Raw genomic sequence first — 23,109 nt, forward strand, 5'->3', positions numbered from 1 at the left:
CCAAGTGGCATCTGTGGATGACCAGGGCATCAAGAGTCTCAGGGGCCGAAGGAGGAACAGGGGGAGGGTGAGGGAAAAAGAAAGGAGAGAGAGAGTGAGGGAGAAAGAGAAAGAGGGAGCAAGCGCCTCTCACTTCATATTTCCCCAGCGCCAGCCAGCCTGCAGTCTGTTCTCCTTTGAGCTTTCTATTCTACCACAGAACAGAAAAAAATCAATCCATATTTCCATAATCCACACTCCTGTCTGTCTGCATGTCTTTGCCCCCCCCCCCCCCTTCCATCCCTCTCTCTCTCTCTCTCCCCCGGGGTAGACGAACCCCTCCACCCCGATCCTACGGCCTACAAATGTCATTACGCTGAGCAACAATAACGGCCTAAACAAAAGGAGGCCTTGCTCTGTGCTCTGAGCCCCTCTGTAGAGACTGTTGGCTGCTGCTGCCATATGCTGGCCAGCTCGGGCCACAGAAAGAGATATAGACTGTGGCTGCAGAGGACTCCAGCCTTCAGCCCCACAAAGGAGGAAAGGAGCCCTAATCCTGGTAATGAGGCCCGTGAATACAGCCTTTATGTATACGGGGGAAAGGGCCAATCCCTCTGTACACAGCAGGCTAACTAGCCATCTTAAGGGCCATCTTATCCACACAAACGATCTGGGCGACAACAGAATGAAAGAAAAGTAAGGTGGTGGGTGGGATAAAAAAAAGGATGAGGCAGGCCCATGACAACACATACACTGTGTTAACACTACTTTTTTTTTTTTTTTTTTTCATCTATCTCGGGTTCAGCTGCTCTTTTTTTTTTTTTTACTCCTTTTCCATCACTTCCATTTCCTGCGCCTACCTCTGCAAGTCTGTAATATGCTCACACTCTGGTTCCCTCGCTCCCTGTTCTTCTCACTTTGATTGCATGCTCTGGTTCTTGTGGGGTATAGGCACACATCGCCTGAAGCATCTTTCTACGAGCCCGTTTATTCCTCAAAGTGGATCAGAGAGGCAGGAGAGCCGTTTAAACTCACAGGCTCGGCTGCTGTGTTGAGAGGTAGTTAGCCTATACGCACATATTGTTTTATTTGTCTCTTTTTCTTCTGGTTGTCCATTTTTCCCTTCAGCCCAATTGTGCTGCTGCAGTCATCTGTCCAGCGTTTAGCTCCAGGACCTGTTCTGTGCTGTGGCCAATTTGGGAACAGAAACAATATGTTGCATGTCTTGTTTTTTGTCTGTCTACTCTCATTCTTAGACGAAATAACTGCCGGTAAAAAAAAATCCCCCACACACACACACACACACACATTGCCCAAGAAGCCGCAGCAGCAAGAACAGGAGTCATGGAGTCATCACATGTCTGAGCAACAACAGCAGAATGAGTCAAAACTAATCTACTTACAGAGTGATGTGCACAACATGGAGATTAATACGCATATTATTACAGGCTGTGTGAGTGTTTTGATCAGGCTGGATCGAGACTGTGGTTCATTGAAGGTGAAGCCAGAGATAAATAACAAAGACGCCCTGCTGAGGTGCTGTACTTTTCTCAGGGTAAAGAGCAAGGCTTTTAAATGAAAGGGATATCAATTCAATTTAAATTATTCCAAAGATTGTTTGCGTACGTGTGTGCACATCGTCCCCTCGAGACAGCCGACACGATTTCTGATTGGCTAAAAGGATAATTTGGGCTTATGACAATTTGCGTCTTATTAGGTAGTTTTGGCCATCGTTTCTATCGTTAACAATAACATTGCACTCAGCAAGTTAATTGAAGTGACATCATTAAAAAGAAGTCAGATGGGACAATACACATTTAACAAGGATATAGACAACAGACTGGTTAGACGAACCCCCAGGGAGAGACAACTAGGGATGCAATCTAACCTTTTATCTCCTGATAAATCATTGCAATACTTTAACTGAGGGTATCCACCAATACTTGCTCCAAACTCAGTCTACCTCAATTCTTCAAACTTGTTGTATCCATTTTCATGCAAGGTAACATAGGGCCAGGGATTACTCTGGCGCTAAAAGCAGAAACATTGATCCGTGCCTATCTAACTTATCTTATTAACTGTAGTTATCTTAGTTACCTACTGTACACACAATAAGGAAATAAAAAAAATATATATCTGTTTATATATCGTTCAGTTTTATCTCTGAATGAAGTGGTTTCAATAATTTGGCTTCTGTCTGTGCTTGTGTTTATTGACTTTATATTAACAATGTTTCCAATGTTCTGATAATCAATACAAATGACAAACAAAGATTTAAAAACAATATGTGACGCTGAGGTGTATACAACCCTGCAATACTTACACCACTGACTGCTTTAGGAAGAATGTGGTGTTCCAAAAAAGTATTGCAAAACAGCTGCAGATTTGGCTTTCAGATTGAAAATGAACGTGATAACGCTATACATGTGTAACAATGGGAGGCAGACACAGTAGCACAATGAGAGAGAGAGAGAGAGAGCGAGAGCGAGAGCGAGAGCGAGAGCGAGAGCGAGGTGTGCATTCCTGTCACGGTTGCATGATAATTACTGATTCGTCGGTTATTGAAGACCTGCTCACTGCTTTTCATTACCAGCAACAGACGTACAATGAGACAGAGGGAGACAGGGGAGGAGGAGAGAGAGAGAGAGGGATGAGGAGGAGAGTGGTGGTGATAGGTGTTGGAGGGGGGGGGGGGAGTACCACAGGATGGCAGGGTGAGTGAGGGCATTAGGTAAGGAAGGGAGATGGGGAGGAGGTAGAGGTTGTCTATAACGGTGAACTAGTGAGAGAGCGAGAGCGGGAGCGCGAGAGAGAGAGCGAGGGCGAGAGAGAGAGAGAAAAAGCAGAGTGTGTTCCAACCTGGTCGGTGTGGTCCTGGGGGAAGCTCCACAGCACGGTTGGATCTAGAGGTAATTGACAGACAGCATTAATCAGCGGGTGAGAAACACACCGTCTTCGCTAGCTGCCTCAGAACACATACATATTAATGAGAGGGGTGGGGGCAAGGGTGGCTGCTGCGAGTCTGTGCGCACACACACACACTTATATCCTCACTTACACACACATGCAGAGCGGCGCACAGTGAAAGACAAGAGAGAGCGAGAGTGTGTCTAGGAGGTATGTGCTGTAAATATGCTAATCTATATTCTCAGTGTAGATATGATAGCTTCTATTACCAAATCATGCACGTTTAAGAAAGTCACATCAACATATACTCCAGTTTATTTGCTTAATTATTCCTAAATTGATACAAGCCTCGCTGTTTGCTGGAGAGATGTGAAACCTAAGCGAAAAAAGGTTGAACTTTGTAACAGAGGTTTGTGATTGGTTTCTTCTCTCCAGTAAAATAGCATCAGTGCTGAGAGATTAGCCAAGAGAAACGTAACAATTCAGATTCATTCAATTAACAGTTCGGTCAGTAATGAAGAGTAAATACAGAGCATGTGTTCAAAAGCTTCACACGTGCCATTATAAATCAAATACGTGAGGCTGCTGATCAGACTAAATAAGACATTTTAAGATTAAACTTGCTGCTTGCTGCTTGGATTTGCTGTGATGGGTATTTGTCTTTTTGACATTTTTTTTAGACTACTTACTAATTAATTAAAAGGAGAACTGAAGATTAATCAACAGTAAAATAATCACTAGTTGCAGTCCCAGACAACCTAGAATGGGCATTCTTGTTTAAAGAGCATGCTTCAAAAGACATTCAGAATGTAAAAACAGATTCATGTTTTATGTAAATGATTAAGACAGAGAGTATAAGAAATACATCAGTATTATTCTCTTTGTACTAATAGTTTGAAAATACAGTGGGTACAATCACACATGACAAAAAAATACCAAACTGCACAAAATAACCATTCATGTTATTTATCCATTTGCATTACTGTCACTCTTTAAGCGTATTTCCAAACCAAAACATGAGCGTCTTCTCACAGGCGTCTACCACGTGTTTGAAAGGAAGCAATCGGCTGAACACAGGGGTCTCTGGTAAACATGGCTTCCACAGCTCCACGGTCACCCTGTGACCTCGGCAGGAACAGCGAGGGTTCGAAGAGATGAGCTCTCGCATGCCAGGTTCACTGTCAGGGACCAAAACCTTTTGATAGCAGAGATACTGCAGGAAAAACAAGAGCTGCGAGTTCAACAGGTACAACAGGCCGATTAAGTCCCTTGGCCCTTAATTAAAAAGATGTATGACCATTTTAGCACAGGCTAAATTTGGGTGTGATCCTGCCCTACGCATATGTCCAAAAAGATTAATGGAAACATTTATGAAGCCCCCCCCCCCCCCCCCCCCTCCACCCTCACCTCAATAAAGAGGACATGCAGAATAACACACAATGCAGGACGCAGCAGAATCCATCATGCCTCACATAATCCTGTTGGATAATTTCATGGGCCCCATCTTGAAAAGAGCAGCACAGAGCAAAGCCCAAAGCTCTACTAACCAACTCCGATCCCCCCCCCTTCTGCCTACCCATATGATTGGCCAGTTCGGGCTATTTTATGCTGATTTACTGGGTGAGAGGATGGGAACTGCTGCTGGAGTGTGGTACAGGACAGAAGAAAAGGGACAGGAAGACACGAGGGTGAGGGGTCCTACTTTGTCAGTGTCCATGTTCATGGCTGAGCTGATGGACACCATGTTGAAAGGTCCGATAGCGGCGACACATATGTGCCAAAAGACCTTTTTTCACAGCAGACATTTTGACTCGTCATGCAGGAAAAGCACAGGTGAATTTACAGGTGGCTGTATGCTCTTTATTTATGAATAGTAATAATAGCTTGATGACCCACATTTAAGGGTATAGCCGCTCTATTTTAGTATTTACGACTGATTTTCTGACACTGTGGATAATAGTTTGGATAAGTTGAACAATAATAATTTGGGGGCTTGTACGCCATGTATGAAAGCTCTACGAGTAGAATAATGTAAGATGATGTCCTTTACAAAACATTGTGTGGACTTGAGTATATTCAATTGAGTATTGAGTCACACAGAGGAGAGTTGTGTGTGTGTGTGTGTGTGTGTGTGTGTGTGTATGGAGAGAGAGCGAGAGCGAGAGGAATAAAGAGGCAGAAGACATTGAGTTGAGGAGATGCAAGAACTTCAGAGCACCACCCAACACCTTCCTTTATCATTTACACCTTCCCTCTGCATCCTGTGCGGTTCCTTTCTATCTTATTGTTTCCGTTCTGCTCCACCTCCAAATTCCTCTGCCTATCATTTTGCCTCTTGCTTCTCCTTTCCTTTTAAATATTCACCTTGGCCCCCCCCCAGTAATTTACACTCCTTCTCGCCTCTCTGTCCCATGCTTGACTCGTTTTTTTGTATTTCTTCCACAACCTTTCTTGCTCTTCATCCCGCCCTCCCCTGCAGCTCTGTGTCCTCTTCTCTTCTGCACCCCCCTCTCTTATTTTTCCCACTATTTTGCGTGAATAAACCCCTCCCGTTCGGATGTGCTAGGCGTGTGGTGGACTCAAGAGGGGGCCCGAAGGGGGTTAAGGCTGAAAGTTGAAGGTTACAGAGGTGAAGAGGACCCCTGCTGCTCTGCCAGGGGACACAAATGTCACCATGACAGATCCTACACCGGTTAATCTACCCTCCCATTCTTCAAAATACACACACACACACACACACACACACACACACACACACACACACACACACACACACACACACACACACACACACACACACACACACACACACACACACACACACACACACACACACACACACACACACACACACACACACACACACACACACACACGCTCCACAGCATCTGCCAAAAAAAAAAAAATGCAACAATTAATTTCTGAATATTGCAACTGTCACATTTGCAATAAAATAATGTACGAAACTATTTTCTTTTCAGGTGCAAAAAACTATGCTTGTAATTTTCTCAATTTAAATGTCTTCAAAATGTGTCATTACTTGTTTTGCAAGCCGTGAGTCCACAGCAAACACATTTCTGTCTGCAGCCTCTGGAATTTTTGATTTTTCGGGATCTTGGATTTTCAAAACACAGGCTGTGGCTTTTACAAAGGGCCTTGTATGAATGGGTTTGGCTTTGACAGGGTCAGGTTTGACAAATGCCAATATGCATCGTAGCTTTTGACATGTTTCCGATACCAACCGAACGCTCTTTCATACGCCTGCCTACATGGCCTGCTGCCAACTTGTCCATATTTCTGTCTTGAAAACCATGTTCTGTTAGGCCTCCCATCCTGAAACATTGACCTGCTCGACATCAGCCTCTACTTCACCTATCTCCAAAATGCAAAAGATTTTTAAAAAATGTGCTTATTGTATTTTCTATAGTGGACAAAATATATAAAGAGCTGTTGCAAACAGCATAAAAACAAGTACATTTGATGCGACACCATTGACAAGGGGAAAACAACCTACAGCATTGTCACCCTGGTGAAGTGTAAACAGATCCAATGGGTGAGAATTGAATTGAAATCACCTTTCCACAGTTAGATTCCTTCATTCACACCCAAGGAAATGGAGGTGAGGCAAATGTGACAACAAAAAGAAAGCTCACGGAGTGACCATTGGTCTCTGTTTGCAAAGTGCACGCGCGTCTGTGTACAAATGTGTGTGCCGTACATGCGTGTTTACAGAATATTTACTGTACAGTAGCATGTCCATTGATCTCTGAGGGCTTCAAGCGTGGCTGACCTCCAACAGTCACGATGGGGGCAACATGCAGGAAGCCCCTGAGCCGTGACACAGATACCGGGGAGAGGGAGGTGGTGGTGCTGGTGGTGCTGGTAGATACGGGAGGAAAAAAATCAATGTTTTGGCTATTCCTGAGACGCCGGTCTTTAAAAGTTGGATGAGAAGAGTGAGCGAGGAGAAAGGAGGGTTAATAGGTGAAGGGTGTTGGGAACTGAGAGCGGGCAACAGGGAAAGAGTGGGAGGAGGAAGGACGAGATGAGGGAAGAAATGGACGGCTTGCCTAAGAGTGGGAGGCAGAAGAACTCTGCCTCTCTCAACTGGCGCCACTTCCTTTCTATCTACTCAGGTGGATCATTAGGCGTGATAGAATTAAACAGAATAAATCAATAAGATACATGTTCAGCGAAACATGAGAAAGACGAGAAATAAACCTGCCCCTTCATCTCTTATTTCTTCTATTATCTGCATAAATCTATGTGTACTGGCACTTCCACTTAGGGCAAAAATGAAAAATGCTGGCATCGTCCTCTTGGCATACATCTACGCTTCTTGGGATTTCCAAGTAGGCTAAAAAGAAGCTGTTGGCAGAGGATGTCATTCCTAATGCTGCTGGCTGGATGAAAAAGTTTGCGCCCAACACCAGTGTGTCAGAAACCTCGCGCTGCCCGGCGCCGCACGGCAAGTTGTTCAACTATTTACTCACTCACTTTGAATGACATGAAGCTTTATAAAAATAGCCTTTGCGAAACTACTGGGAAAATCATATGATAAACATGAAACACACCCACAGTGAGAGAGGCCTGCGTCTGTGCTTCTATAGGATCACCTCAGCAGCTCAATAACAGTGGCCTGAATGCATAGTTCTGGCTTTAAAACAGAGACTTCAGTGAAGCACAAAAAGACCTAACCCGAAATCCAGTGTGAATACACATTTAGATGAAAGCCTCTAGTTTATAATTCTCTATACTATGTGAATCAAACAGAGACTTCGAGCCCTCATGGCCATCCAATGTTCTAAAGGCATAAAAAAAAATAAAACAGCACTTTTTTCACCTGTCTCCATGAACGACTGAATGCGTGTTGTGAGTGAATAGGGGGCCTGTTTGTTAAGAGAGGCCAAATCCCATATGGTGAACAGCAGCTTCTCTGGTGAGCAGAGAGGCTGTGAAAGCCACCGGCAGCCCCTCTCCTCCATCCGTGCTCCGGAGATGAAGGGATGTAGCGCCTGCCTCTCCTTGTTCCTCCTTTCTCTCGCTCCCTTTGCCTCCTCTCCTCCCTCTTTCTTGGCCAGGGGTTAAACTGCTGCACTCTAACCTCCTTGGCAGTGATTTCATTCACTCAGTTTCTCTCACTCGCTCTCTCTCATCTCTGAGAGAAGATTTATTTCACAGTATGTAGTGGATTAGGCCCCCCTCGTACGCCGTCGGACAAAAGCATTGTTTTAGCGCTAGCCTGTTTCGCTGTAACGGGGAGGAAGCTACCGCTACTAAGCATCCACAATACGGCCATTGTGGACACGGGGCTGAAGGGACCCTGCCTCGGAGGCCGTCTAGACTTTGAGCCTGGGCCGATTGGAGAAACAGAGGGAGAAAATCCCATCAGGCAGTGGAGTGAAAGTTAACTAAGGTAACCTGCTGTGAACCTGATGAAGATGTCAAGCCAACATATGGTAAAAAATGTCTATTGTCAGAAACAAGGAGCTTTCTTCCCTCTGAGGTGGAGGAGGAGGGAGGAGACGAGCGGTGGCTAAAGAAGACTGAGGGGGTTGCAAAAACCTAAAAGGAAGGAATAACTGTGGTGGTCATCGCCTTACTTCTGGATCAGTAGCCTTATTCTGGCCGAGAGGAGGCCCAACCCCTACACTCACAATTAAAGGAGTAAGCAGATTAACTGGCTTTTTTTTCTTCAAAGGCCAGCAGAAAGGAAAACACACTCACAGACGTTTAAAAAAAGATTTTCCCCCTGTTGCCTATCAAGCCTGAGACTGCACACTGCAAATGGCATTACATTTCATGCTGATTTAGTGAGCAGAGGAGGAAGAAGAGAAACTTCTTAGACGATGATATGGTCCTTAGGTTTACTCGGACTGATTGGTCACACTGTGTTGGTACGAATGAGGACTGGGCACTGACAGAAGGAGTGAAAGCCCTCTGAGGTTAGTTAAAAACTAGCTGGAATTAATTACAACAGATTTGTCGTTGACATCAAATTGGTATCTAGAACTTAACAGTAATGCAAAATGAATACAAACACTATAACAGGGATATCATTTCCTGTTTAAAAGGCACTAGCAAATACATTATCACATTGGTCTAAGAGAGATGCATTTTAATAATAATAAAACAAAAAGAAAACAACCTCTAAGGTAGAGCCTCCTTTACCAGCCAACGAAAAAAAGAAATAATCAACTGGCAGGCTTCACATGTGAGAGATGTTGGCCTGGGGGATTTCTAAGCCATTTCTGCAGCTACATCTGAAAAAAAGATAAACAACAGCCTCAGCCACTGGAAGGAGAAGAAAGAAAGAGCTGAATGGAGATGATGTGACCCTAATAATGCCACATTAATTGTTCCGTCTTCCCAGAAACCCTAAACTGCTTCAGAAGGATGAGCTGAGAGAGAGCGAGCGCGAGAGAGAGAAAAATGATACTGTCTTCAGGCTAGTTGGGATGCAACCCAATTTCACAGCTTCACGAATGAGTGGCACAGCATATGGATGCAACCTTTGTGACAGCCTCTGCGTATCACCACGTATCAGCGCTGATATTCCCAGTCAGATTCCATACTGGTCCAACATTATGTCAAACATCCGCTCCGCATGGCTGCATCTTCAACACAGCACACAGACGGCATGTTTGTTGGGGGGGGGGGGGGGGGGGTATTAGACTCCTAAGCTAAGATAAACAAACCAGTATCTCCCTTGACAGACTAGTCTCCATCGTCACTGTATTATGTTCAGTTGCTGCCAAAGAACAAAACCAAGCGCTTACATTAGCGCAGTAACGTGCCCGAAAATCTGAGATCTAATCTGAAATCTGAGACGTGACCCAGATATGTATTTCCAAACAGAAAGGGGAAGAGGAGGGTGTCGGCTGCAGAGCTTTGAATGCAACAGCACAGGTTAATGGTCCTGATTCCATCACTGGTTGTCGCCTTAAATACCAACATTTCTTCACATAATCACATACTTCTCTCCATATGGGCCAACCATCTGCCTCGGTCAAAAGACAACACCTCTATAAGCACAGTGAATGAACAATAACTATTATTAAGTTAATATCCACACATGAATACAACCGGGACCAAGAGTGTAACTTAGTATCGAGTGTACTTTGTTTCATGAATGTGGAAGATGCTTTGTAGCAAATTAGGAACTTACAAAATTTAAAGCAAGCTGGTGATCAGGTCATTGTCACTCAATGCTCAGGGCAGAGTTCCTTCTCTAGTCTTTGAGGTGCTGGTTGCAGCATCAGAGGAAACACCGTGTGCAGCACAGCAGCTCCTTGAGGTGTGGAGAGGATCGATCTCGGTTAACGTCACAGCAGCCAGAGGCAGCTGCGTGGCACTGATGACAGTGTAAAGCCTTGCCTTTGGCGGCTACATGCTTGGTGCTGCCGAGCTGTGATTTGAAGTTCACATGCAAACGGCTGACAGACAGACAGCTCTCAGTCAGACAGTCAGTCAGCCAGTCAATCTTTCCACAGCGATGACAATACGTCTGTATCCGTTAAAAAAGGCACACAATAGTGCCGTAGCACATTCACAGGGGTCTCAATGCTCTGCAGGACTGATGGACGAAATACTGATAGAAAAACTAAACACACACACACACACACACACACACACACACACAATGTAACTGGCTTCAGGAGAACAAGCAGAAGGTTTCAGGTTTTGAAGAACCATTTTTAAAGGAAGGGTCCTTTGGAGAAAAGGGGCCCTTGCAGTTCAGAAAGTTGAGCCAGTGTTCATCCATTATCATTCCTTTGCATTTCTCCAGGGTTGAAAGTTGTTGAACACACTGACAAAGCGTATAATAATATATTTATGTTAACACAAGCCGATTTCACTTTGCTTCGTCAGCATGCTTTCTCTGGGAGTTCGAAAAAGTGAGCTTGGTCAACAAGTGCTTCAGCAGACCAGACTGGGCTAAGACGCATGTCAACAGAGCTCCGCCCACTTTCCCACACAAGTTTGATGTTGGTTAACAAACACATTCTACCCGCATTGGACCCATTAATCACCAGACTTTAATTCCTCATCATCCACATTCACACAGGACTCAGAACTGTGGTTTCATAGACATCACTGCTAAACCAGTGTTCTGCTGGTTACAATAGACCTAATTAGAGCTGCAACTGACAGCGATTATTTCTATTTTTCATAATTTCCCTCAAGCCCAAAGTCACAGCTTTAAATGCTGTATCCAACTCAGCTAATGTTTGGCATCTTTGCTTGATAAATTATATTAAAAAATGTATCAATCAAACTTTTTGGCAATTTATTTCCCGTCAACAGACGAATAACTAAATATACTAACTAGTTCCACACTAGACCTGATGTAAACTGTAAATGGGTGGAATTGTTGTTGAGTTCAATGAAAGCAGTTGTTGCTGTGTTTATTTTGGAGATTGAAGTTCATGATCTTTCCATCTATTTTTCATAGATATCTGATATTTTAATGAGACAAATTAATGATGAGAAGAGCTATTAGTTGACCCAATTCCTACTATACGGTTGAATGTAATCCAGCAGTATTCCCTGTACCTTGTCCTCAAACATGTGGGTCTAAGGATAGAAGGTGTCATATGCTGTACAGATTGTAAAGTCCCTTGAGGCAAATGTGTGATGTTGGGCAATATAAATAAAATTAACTTGATTTGAAAGCCGAGCAGCGCGGACCAGTACAAGCCTTGTCAGAAGCACATCCGTTTGGCCCGTTTGGAAGATACATTGGCCTGTTCACTCTGAACACAAACAAAAGGCAAGTCCTGCATCGTTGTGTCAGTCTAAAATGGGTATTAAATATTTAAACAACTCCCAGTTTCATCTCAACCAGTTCCAATCGAGAGAGATAATCAGAAATGATTCCACATTCAGGAAATACACTCTCAGTTAATATAAAGGTTTGGGAGGTAGATGATTTATTGGAAGGTGACGAACTGCTGGGCGATATGGAGAGAATCAAATATCACAATTAGGGGTGTAACGATACGCGTATTCGTATTGAACCGTTCGGTATGAGGCTCACGGTTCGGTACGCATGACGAAAACCGAATACGTTTGATTAAAAAAAAATTTTTAAAAAGCTTTATTTAACCAGGTAGTCCCATTGAGATTAAAAATCTCTTTTGCAATATGTAAGTAACAATACAAGATGTAAGCAAGATGTAAGTAACAATACTACATAACATTAAGGAGCAGTTTTAGTTTTTTATGCTTATGTGTTGCTAAGAAGACACCCCAGAAGATGAGTCACTCAGGTATAGTTCCATCATTGTTCAAAGTCAAAGAATAACATCATGATGTTAGTTGTAATGAATGAATATATTTTAAAATAAAATACATTTCTCTGGCATTTATAGTTTTCTACTGTACCGAACCGTGGCTCCACTGTATCGTACCGAACCCAACCGTGAATTTTGTGAACCGTTACACCCCTAATCACAAATAAATATAAATATATAAATAAATATATATATATATATATATATTTTCCTGAATATCAATATATCCTGACAATATTGAAGGGTTGACTTTTGGTGCGTCACAAAATATTTACACAATGAGGTTTTTTATAAATAATCATCAGTAATGTGGATATAATGATATAATAATCAGTAAGCGGGTGAAGGCAAATATTAAAACAGCTAGAGCAGTCTAGTAAGTTCAGAAAAATACATCACTTTACTGTAAAACCAGGAAGTGTTCCATATTACCATATTCAAAATCTAAGACGAGTCTCAAGTGTGTGTGTGTCTGTGTGTGTGTGTGTTAATATCCGTCTATCTGAAAACAAAGACCTTTGGTTGAATTATATGATTTGAAATGATAAATGGTCTCAGACATTCTCGAGGACATCAAGACTGACCTATATTTTCCGTCTTGAAAAATAGGCCAGAACCCAAATTAAGGGCCAGTAGGGCTACTACATGCATGTAAACGCCATCATCTTCACAGTAATTGTGTGGTGTTGGGCAACATGGAATGGAGAGACATAGCCTCGGGGCGTAGCTGCTGACATGTAAATAGAGGGGGAGAGAAGCTGAAATGACAGCACAGACAGCAGGCTTGCACTTCTAGTTCTGCTTGACTTGGGTTCGGCCACAAAAATTAAGGTCTAAAAGGACAACAGTCTAGATGTCAGGATACCAGATCTCATATCATGTCAATAAGGAGGTTGATTTCATTCATTGCCGAGGGAAAATACATTTCTGTCTTTTACATCGTTCGTCTTTTGAGTCATTGTACATCAGTCAACATGGCAGCAGCCCTGTGAGACCATAACACAAGCAGAGACTCCATCCTTTGTAACTCTAATCTCCGCCTTTATCGGCTTCTTCTGTTCCGTCTAAGAAGTGGGGTTTAAAGAACGCTGGATCTCTTTGAGTCTCCCCTCTTCATCATTTCATACCATGTTATTTACCAACATTACAATACAAATAAAACAAGCATTTGACCGGCAGAAGACAGTACTAAACGGTTCCTGTAGGAACATCTCAGAGAGAGTGGTGTTGATGAATGAGGCTATGGCAGTCATTCCCACTGCACACGACGAGAGAAGTGAGACGGTCATAAGTAGTGAGTCAACCCCCAAATCCTATTAAAATCCTGTCATTTTAAAACCTGCTCAATATGACAGTCTAAAGTCACATCTTTTTGAGCACAGCTTTTTTTTTGTGTTGATGAAATCCAATTTGCCAGACTAGCAACAGATTAACATCACTAAAGCTACATTAAAGCAGGAGCTGCACTAATCCTGTTCATTTGGGGGCTAAACTAGGCCACATTGGTATTACACGCACAAGAACCAGCCAATCATTGTTTGACTCACAATACTTGTGTGCGTGTCCGTGCGTTTGGTTGTACATGCTTGTGCCATCTGCTGTGCTGAACGCATGTACTCTTGGCCATCGATTGTCATTCTTTGACATGATACATGTGAAGAAGAGCCGAGCTTTAAGATGACATTTTCGGTTTTTTGGAAGCTAAATTCAGCTGGACGTTATCCTAGCCTTTGCGTTTTTAAACACATGAAATTCCCACAGCTCTCTGGGGCATAACTTAAGAGAGTTCACAAGGGAATAAATTCATCTGCCATCACACAAAAGATGCACAGCAAAAGCACACACGTACAAATACAAAACAAGCCACCAATGCTGTGAGGCTGCAAGTCGGGGGGGGGGGATGAAACTCTTCTGCATTCATCAAAATCATCTCATTTTAAATCATTGATCGGGTTCCTACTTCTCCCCACTTTTCGCCGTGGAAAGGGGAAGTCTAAAAATAGCCTGTGAGCGTCGGTGCCTAGAAGTCTTTCCATGTTCTCCCAGTCTGGCAGCATTAGTGAATTCAGATGAGCCTCCTGCAGCTCTCGCAGCCTCCGTGTCTCTTTCTCATGCACAGACGCACACATCCGTGCGCACGCATGCACGGCCGTACATGCACAACGCACACACTATTCACTTAAACATGTACCTGTCATCACACACAGAAGCAGTTTGCCCCCCCCCCCCCCCGGAGTTTTAGCACTGCGTCAGTGAGCGGGAAAGCTCAGCCAGCAACCCCCTCGGTATCTCACCTCTCAGTTTATAGAGTACTGCCATCAGCATATCCACCTCCCCGTTCATCCTCTCTCTCTCCCCCATCTCCCTTCCCCACCCAGTCTCATTTTGCCCCCGTTCTTCATGCTCTGGCCAATAATACTCTGCGAAACAACAGAGAAGTCTACTCACAGCTGTCCTGCTGGTGGTCTGTGTGTGTGTGTGTGTGTGTGTGTGTGTGTGCGTCCCAGCGACTTGTTCCATCTCTATTCTCCCTGTCCGTCCCCGTCATAACCAGTGATAATCAAAACAGTGAACAAGAAGGATTGCGCCTTGTTTGTGCAAACAACATGTGATCACAGGGAAAAAGTTGCAATGTGAGGAGAACGGGCAGAAACGGGAGATACGACGTGTGAGTGCATGCGTGGAAAAAGGCAGCTGTTGCCAGACAGAACGGAGATTGTTAAAAAGAAAATCTATCTTCTGTCTTGGACTTTCTTCGGTGCCTTTAGCCGGGTAACAACTCACATGTCGTGGGCCTGCACTGACCAAAAGTGAACTTGAACAATGCTGAGTCATAGTTTCAGTTTCCACCATATAATCTGAAACGGGACATGCTGGGATGAAATTTGAGGGCAACACTTGCTTCCAACTCCAAAATAAGAGCTAGAACTAAAGCCAGTGAGCAGCAGGCCGCCACACAGCTACTGAATGGATGAGTGACTGCGAGCGGGGAGCTACAAATGACTCCAGACACCAACAGAAAGCGAACAAGGCTGTCGAGTGCTGAGAAAAGCAGCAAACACTAGATGGCCAACTTTGTCATCTGGATAACCAAAACAGAAATGCCAACAATTCTTCTGTGATACCTTATGGTGTCGTACAAAAGGAACGATTGTGATGAGAAACATAGCGTTTGAGGGAGAATCCACATTGCTCATCAAATCAAAACAACAGGATAGTCTTGATCTGTGAACATGCAACTATTCTATACTGTAAATGTAACATCAATTACAGGAGTTATTTATTTTCTTTCAGGAATGTAACATAATCCATGCATACATCTTCAAGTCGCTTATTCCATTTTTTTTTTTTTTTTTTTTTTTTTTTTTTAAATCGCATTCAATTACAGTCTTTTCAATGTCTAGCCTGAGCATTAAAACACCTTTTTAATGTGGTTCTGATCTCCCGTCAGGTGATGGAGTCTTCCAAAAGGCATATACTGCTTACTGCACCACATTAGCATCAAATGTCTAATGTCTCAACATGTCATGTCATTAAGAGTGTTCACAAAAGAAAAGGGTATCAACACACAAACAAATAGTCCCTAATATACACCAACCACCAGCCTGATCACATTAAAAAACAACAACGAGGTTAAGCTGCCAAATGTTGGACTGTGGGTCCGGCATGATCTTATAGACACTGGCATCGAGTGGGAGGGGATTTCTCAAAGTCCACTCACACTGCGGTCATTAGCATACCATAGCAGGGAAGTTAGGACTTCCTCAAATCGCTTCAGAGGAAAACAACAAAAGACAACAAAGACTTGGATGATATTGGAGTCTGTGGGAAGAGCCAATTTAGCAAAGTCATATGGGTGAGACAAAAGAGAAAGGCAGAAGGGTTGTGAGACAAACAAAGTGTGAGACCCCAAGGTCCTCTCAGGAGTGTGAGTGGAGGAGTGTGGCCCCTCTAATGACCAATCAACACCATCCTTGCTGCCATGGCATCTGTTAGTACTCCAATGGCCTCCCGTCTGAGTGTGAGCCCACCATGAACTCAACGCGCAGCCGGAATCCAATCAGGCTGCAGACAACGACAAAGTGTGGGTCAAGGAGCAATTATGACATTTTGCAGAATGTCAACGCTCAACCTTTTCTTAAAGTTCTACTACACGGGAGTTTTGCTCTACGAATGCGAAGGGTGGAAATGGGAAGGGGTGAAAGTCAAATGGGGGGGGGAAAGGAACATCCCGGTGCTGCTTGAGGGGGCTACAGCAGATTGATAACTATAGCGAACAGCAGGTGGCATGTGAGACCTCCGGGTCTACGATACAGAACTAAAGAAACTTTTCATAGTTGGACAAAGTGAAGCGACCAGGTGAATCAAATGAAGACATGTGTCTACTATATTACCATGCGATGGCTTTCTGGTTCTCAAACCAAGTGCATTTGTATTTCACCACTTAAACCTCCTGCAGCATATTTTTACTACTTGTGAGAAGCCATTGTGAGACACTGAAGCAGACGACATACCTGTCACTTATCTCAAACAACAAAAAGGCGCATGCTCAATGATAAACAACTGACTGGCACAAACACGAGATGGAAACAAGTTAACAAGAAGTGCTTTCACCCATCTTCCAATGGCAGGTTATATATCGTAAGGCAGGGGAAACATTCAGACAATTTATCCCAATTCATCCGACCTGCATGTCTGAACTGAGGGAGGCATGCAGAAAAATGGAAAGCTAACAGAAAGAGCATGCAAAGTAAACCACACAGAAGAACCAGGGTCTGTTTTTTTTGTTTTTTTGTTAAACTGTAAATCGTTTCCTAAACGGCAGCATGAATGTTGCCGTAAAATTGATACACTGATCTATTAAGGTTTATTGCTTTGTTACTGCGAACAATCTGGCTGCAGGGAGCGGGCGAGGACAGGTAGCATCTGTCCCCACCTACTGCCTTGGCAGCATTAGCGTCATCTGCTAGCTTTGGCAGCATCTTGGAAGCACATCAATATGGCTTCATGTAGCCAGGGCCGCTAGTAGCTAGCATGCCAGTCACGCTCTCAGGCATCTCGCTCACAGCCCGAGCATCCACCGAGCGCCGAGCCAAGAGAGCTAAGCGGAACTGAGCTCGGGCTGAACAGGGAGGCCAGGTCTCTGTGGACCTGCATGAGGAAAGAGGGCCAGTGTCTGTCATCTATCAACACATCCACGGTTAGAAGTGTGGGGCCAAGTCCAGATTTGAACACTGCCACCATTGTAGCTTTTCGTGGTATTTTTTTTTTCCCCAGCACCACCTCTTTTGAGGAATGTTGATGCTCTCATCAAATTTCTATATTACTGTTTTATAATCAAAATCTGGAATGTGATGGACATTTCTGTTCTTACCTGTACCAATGATGTTATATTGTTAGCACAAGTGTTTGCCAAAAGACAGGGAAAAAGAAAAAGAAATCAGACCTACCCATGGGAGTAATACTCGGGAATTTGTCCAACGGGAACACACTGAGAACACTGGCAGACTTAATTACCCTAAATAACATGCTCTTAGCGACACACTTACAAATGGTATTCTCCTTGACCACAGTAGGACAAGCTGGATCTGGATGCCTGTGAATCAGACTGGATGTTCGGGATGAAAGGTAGTCGGAGTAGTTGAACGGCCCTGTTGGCTGAACATCACAGCTCTTCAGAAATCTTATGAGTCTTTGCTATCAGCAGCGTACTCAACAGTCAAAGCGGTACAATGTGAGAGCCTCACACGACAAAGTGCAAAGACGAAGAGTTTCATTTAGTGGCATTGATTTTAGGTCGGGCCATCGTCCAAGTTTTAACGACTGGAAATACTAAGTGACAAAATGTGCTGAATAGGCAACTGCACCTTTGGACCACAATTAACAATGCTTAATTACAAGGGATGCAAATGTTGAGTTATGTTTGCATTCAGTTTCAGTCACCAAAACACAGTGAGTTGAGGCTTCACCATAGAAATAGAAAAGGAGTTCAACGGATATTCCCATTTAAATCAACGTAGCTGGCTGGTCAGAGCGGCGGCCATTTTTATGTGTACCATTGTCATTGCGGCCGTCGTAGAGGGCTAACCTCCGTATGAACTAAACCGACTCACGACATCACTGAGGTGAGTCGTTTTAGTGACATCTAAAACACGCAGTGGAGTAGTAGCAATGTTAGTAGAGAGCCAGAGTAAATGACTAAATACAACTACTCAGTGCTTCAGCTACACACTCTTGTCACAGCGTAGAAAAGCACATTGCTACTGCCAAATGAGTAACAACAGGGGACCTTCAATGAATTGGCCACCATAGTAATGATCAATGATTACTAATTAAAATGGATTCATCATTTGAGGCTTACAAAACACAGACTGATATGCTATTGACAGGACATTGGCCTATTTTGCAGCACAACCTTGCTAAAAGTTTGTTACAGATCAATTTCAAAAAACATCAAAGCGGTTACTCAAACCTGCCGCTCCCACTCTGTCGCTGGTTAAATATTCTTCTGGAGGACAAAGAACACCATTTGCAGGACACTTGAACAAGGCCTGAGCCATTCCTTAAACAACAAAAAGGCCTAGACCTTACCAACACAAAATAGAAATCAGTAAACAATAGACTGTTGGTTTTGATGTGTTCATATCTACATGGTCAGGGATGGATTGAGTGAAACTCTACTTGTAACACGTATTTCAAAAGGAGAAGGCAGCCACAGTGAACTGGTTGGGTGAAAAGCTACAGATGTTTCCTTCAGTTTGGGTGAAGTCATCGAAGTAAGCACCACGCCCGCATCACTGGTTCAGACTACGTTTCCCAACACACAGCAGCCTGCAGAGCTCCAGCCTCCGACTCCTTGAGAGATGAAACCGGGTTTCTAATCTTGCTCTTTGTCAGATATATTTATGAAATTAATTACTAACATTGGTCGTAATAATTCAGCACTCAGATGTAGGCTTTAGAAAACCTGTCAGAGAGAGAAATATTAAAGCTCTGGACTTAAGTGCAACATGTTAACTTTATAATGGGTGAGCAATCTATCGGTTTAGAAAGGTCGCCATGAAACAACTTTCACACTTCTCGCAGGCCTGTCTGCTGGAATGTGGGTGTTATGTGACTACAGAAGATGTGAAACCCACTTAACACGGGAAGTTGGGGGATAGGCGTACTGACCATCTATATAAAGGGCGAGGCTATATTTCTATGACTATAGTACAGGTTTCTCTGTAGTTCGCTCATGGCTACTACAAACAAAAGGGGACTACCCTCCACACTACGATGGTATCTTGCCCTGCTTTTGCACATGGATCTAATTTCAGACCTGCAGAACCAGGATGTGGTGAGAGCGGCAAAACAGTGATGCAGTATCAGCAAAAAACGGTGCACACAGCAAGCTTTCCAGTCAATAAAAGAGGACAACGTCTCAGTCACGTTAAAGCACGCCACTACAAACTGCATCGCTGGTAGAGGGAGAACACAACACCTAAAATGCAGCCAAAATCAATCTAAAATCAAACGTGTATTCACTAAACTGTTGAGGCGGAGATATGAGAATTATGAACAAGCTGAAACCTTCCACCGCTTCTCCAAATGCTCAAATGCTCTACGCCATGTTGCTATGGCAATTTAATTATAGTCTGTCACGGTTGCACTCTTGTTTGTTTGCCTCTGAGTTAGTGGTAAGATAAAGTGTGAATGTGAAGTGGTGTTTTTTTTGGCAAAGTACCTAATGTTTGGCTGTAGGACAAACGGCTCGTTTGTGGTGAGTGACTGCGGAGGTTTCATAGCTGGCCAAAGCTGTTCCGTTATGACTCATATCATTAACCCTTCCAGCTCATGACAAAAAGTAAGCATCGCAGAATTGAGACAAATGCATACTTTGCTATAAGACATGTCCAATGTTAGTGCTCAATGCATGCGTAGATGTATATTTGCACCCAACCCCTTCAGTCAGGCCTAGTGCAATGATAGCACAGTTTTAGCATTCAAGAACGACTTCGTTTTATGCAGATGGCAACGAAAGCAAAGTTAAAGAAATGGGAAATTGATCAGATTCAGAGAGAAGTGAGTCATTTATTACAGCGCAGGACGGTGGTTTATGAGTTTGGTTTAGAATATCAGATCGAGATCCAAGGACAACTTTCGGTCTACTCCGGTAAGCTCGTCAGCTGCGGGAGTGAACCCTCCACATAACACCTCTTTAACGTCAAAACTGAGTGGGCAAAATAAGACAGCTGGTGTAATGTGCAGTGAAAATGTTTTTACATGATTATTCACTCACGGGGCGACACTGGATATTGATGTGAGATACAGGTCACTTCATTTCCCATATTCATAAAGGTAGAGTACGGTATTGTTCCTCTTTGGCCACAGTCATTTCCCGAACCATAGTCTGACCACTTTTTTTGTCCCAGCCGACCACTGCTGGAATGTTTGACCACTGCAAACAGCAATTAATGCAGCTTGCTGACCCAAGCGTGATCTTTCTAAAACAATCTCTGTGGGGTCACGGTTACAAGAGAAAGGCCTGCGCTGGTTAACTTACAGTCAGGCTTAATAACAGAATAGTCCAGGCTGGAAAATCAGTCAAATAAATGAAGAATGTACAACACTTTCTGACTTTTACAGATGAACTCAGCGTTGACCTTTTCAAGTCCTTACAGACAGAGTAAACTCTGGAGCACACGTAATAACACCACAGACATGATGATTGCCCTCGTTGTGCAAGACTGGACTCAGTCATGCAGTGTCGCTCTCTGACGCTCGCCGTCTGACTCAAAACGCTGTGCAAAAACACTTCTGCTAACGTCAAGTGACATCTTGGCTGTACAGCCTTACAATTACTGTAGTTTCACAAACATCAGCAACACATTGCTGACAAAAACATACAACAGGCAAACATGCATGAAGGATTGATTACACGGCCACAACTAGCAACTATTTTCATTGTTGAATACCCTTGTCTGCTTTTTTAAAGTCATTGTTTCGTAAGAAACTTGAGAAAAATGTCCCATATTCACATATGTTTGCCAAAAAAAATAAAAAAAGTTAGGAAACCTACACTTTTGAGCTGCTAGAAACCAAGAATGACTTAATTGACTGACTGGTTATTAAAATTGCTGACGATTGATTTTATGCCAACCAACTAATCACTTAGTAGGCCAGCAGCAAAAGACCCCTATAACACAGCAAAGCCCAGTCAATTATCAATGACAAAACATATTTATCCTGAGTCAATTAAATGTGAGAGGGTAAGCTTCACTTCATGGATATGAAAGCATTGTTGTTCCGTTTCATGTGATGTTCTTATCTTGTGTATTTCAGCACTGATAGATGTAACACTTATTTAAAAAGGACTATGCTCTATTTAGGACTGCAACGAACAATTATTGTCATGATAAATTAACCTGTCAATTACTTTCTCTATTAATACATTCATATTTTGGACTGTAAATGTGAAAAATGCTCATCACACTTTAATAGAGGCTAAGGCGAAGTCTTCAAAGATCTTGTATCCCAAAGATATTGAATCGGCATTGAAACAATGATGGAATCAATTCATTTCGGGCATGTTTGGCCTATAAAATGACACAATATTGTTTTCAACAAATTTTCTGTGGAAATAATCAATGAATTGAGTAATCGTTCAACTCTACCTATATGTACTGTGCATGTTATTTTTAGGTTCCAGCAACATTTTCCATTGACTTGTCTCACCAAGCAGCTGACAGACTGACAATACATGATGAATGGAAATACTGACACCACCTACCCTCATGTTCAGATGCTGGACATGCCACCTGTATAACCAGGTCAAATGTTCTGTCTGGATATTCCCTGTAAAGAACAAAACACTGTTTACTCAGGGGACACAAGTGGCAGCTGGTAATACACACATGCATGGGCAACAAGTGTGTCACACACACACACACACACACACACACCGCGACTGTATTGCATTCAATCACATTAGTATCGTATTAATAATATAGTGGACCTGCCCTACTTTACGTGATTCACACTGTCAACAGCCGGCAATGTCAACAACCGCTATGCTGAGTGTGCTTTTCTTATCTCCGATAACATATTGGGACAAACTTGGGGTGACAGGACCGGACCGGTGTGGTGTCGTGTCCACACGTAACGTATTTAACGCGTCTGCTTGGCTAGCGGAGCTGCTAATTGGTGGTCAGCTAACGTCGGTAGACAGACAGAGCAACAGACTGACCCGAATGCCGTCGAGCCAGCTGGCCTGGCGATTAAATCCACCCTCGGAGATGGCTCACGTTACAGCCAAACATTCCTTCGCGCATATCAGCGCAGAGTTAACGTGACGTGCACGGGGGACCAGGCATTAGCCGTTAGCTCGACCGCTGAACGTAAAGAAGCGACAGATACAACTCAACTGAGGTGCTCTTAGTCTTACTTTATTCTGCAGTCCATGGCTTAGCTACAACATCGCGACAACTCCCGTGCTGTCGGCGGCTCTGCTGTGGCTCTGCTCTGGGCTGTCCGAGAATATGTCCACCTTCGTCCTTCCTCAGTCTCAGCCGTCACTTCTTCTGTCTTGTCTGACACCGGTCGAAAGATGCCCGCGACGGCATGCTTGTAGGTGGGGTGGTGCAGTACTTCGTGCCGTGTCCTTCTACCGCTAAACGTAGCCTGAATCCCAGGTTCAGCACCACGGCGTTTATTTCCCACAACAAACACCAGTCCAGGAAGTGCTGTCAAAGATTTGGTGACGTCAGCGCGTCGGATTAGCACCTTGCTGCAGCTTCTGCCTGCGAGCATCTCTCTCTTCCACTTAAAATGAGTAACCAGCATGATGCACACAGCAGACCTGAGCCGTGTGAGTCATGCTTCTGATGAAAAAATAATAAAAAAAATAAACCTTTCCCTATGAGACTGCATTATTAGTTTCAGTAAT

The 23,109-nt window shown here is 43.6% G+C and overlaps 1 protein-coding gene across 1 annotated transcript in view; it reads right to left on the bottom strand.

The window, feature by feature from the left end:
- The window catches only part of dennd1b (DENN/MADD domain containing 1B), a 97,177-nt gene extending 74,445 nt beyond the window's left edge, over positions 1-22,732 (bottom strand). Inside the window, exons 1-3 of the mRNA XM_079267040.1 lie at positions 22,609-22,732; positions 21,955-22,019; positions 2,839-2,882 (exon numbers count right to left, since the gene is read on the bottom strand). Of these exons, the coding sequence (XP_079123166.1) occupies positions 2,839-2,882; positions 21,955-22,019; positions 22,609-22,625 (126 nt within the window). The 5' untranslated portion in view covers positions 22,626-22,732. The remainder of the gene's footprint in view (positions 1-2,838; positions 2,883-21,954; positions 22,020-22,608) is intronic.
- Positions 22,733-23,109: the final 377 nt, after the last annotated feature.

This window comes from Melanostigma gelatinosum (assembly GCF_949748355.1).
Source record: "Melanostigma gelatinosum genome assembly, chromosome: 4".
NCBI classification, from domain to species: Eukaryota; Metazoa; Chordata; class Actinopteri; order Perciformes; family Zoarcidae; genus Melanostigma; species Melanostigma gelatinosum.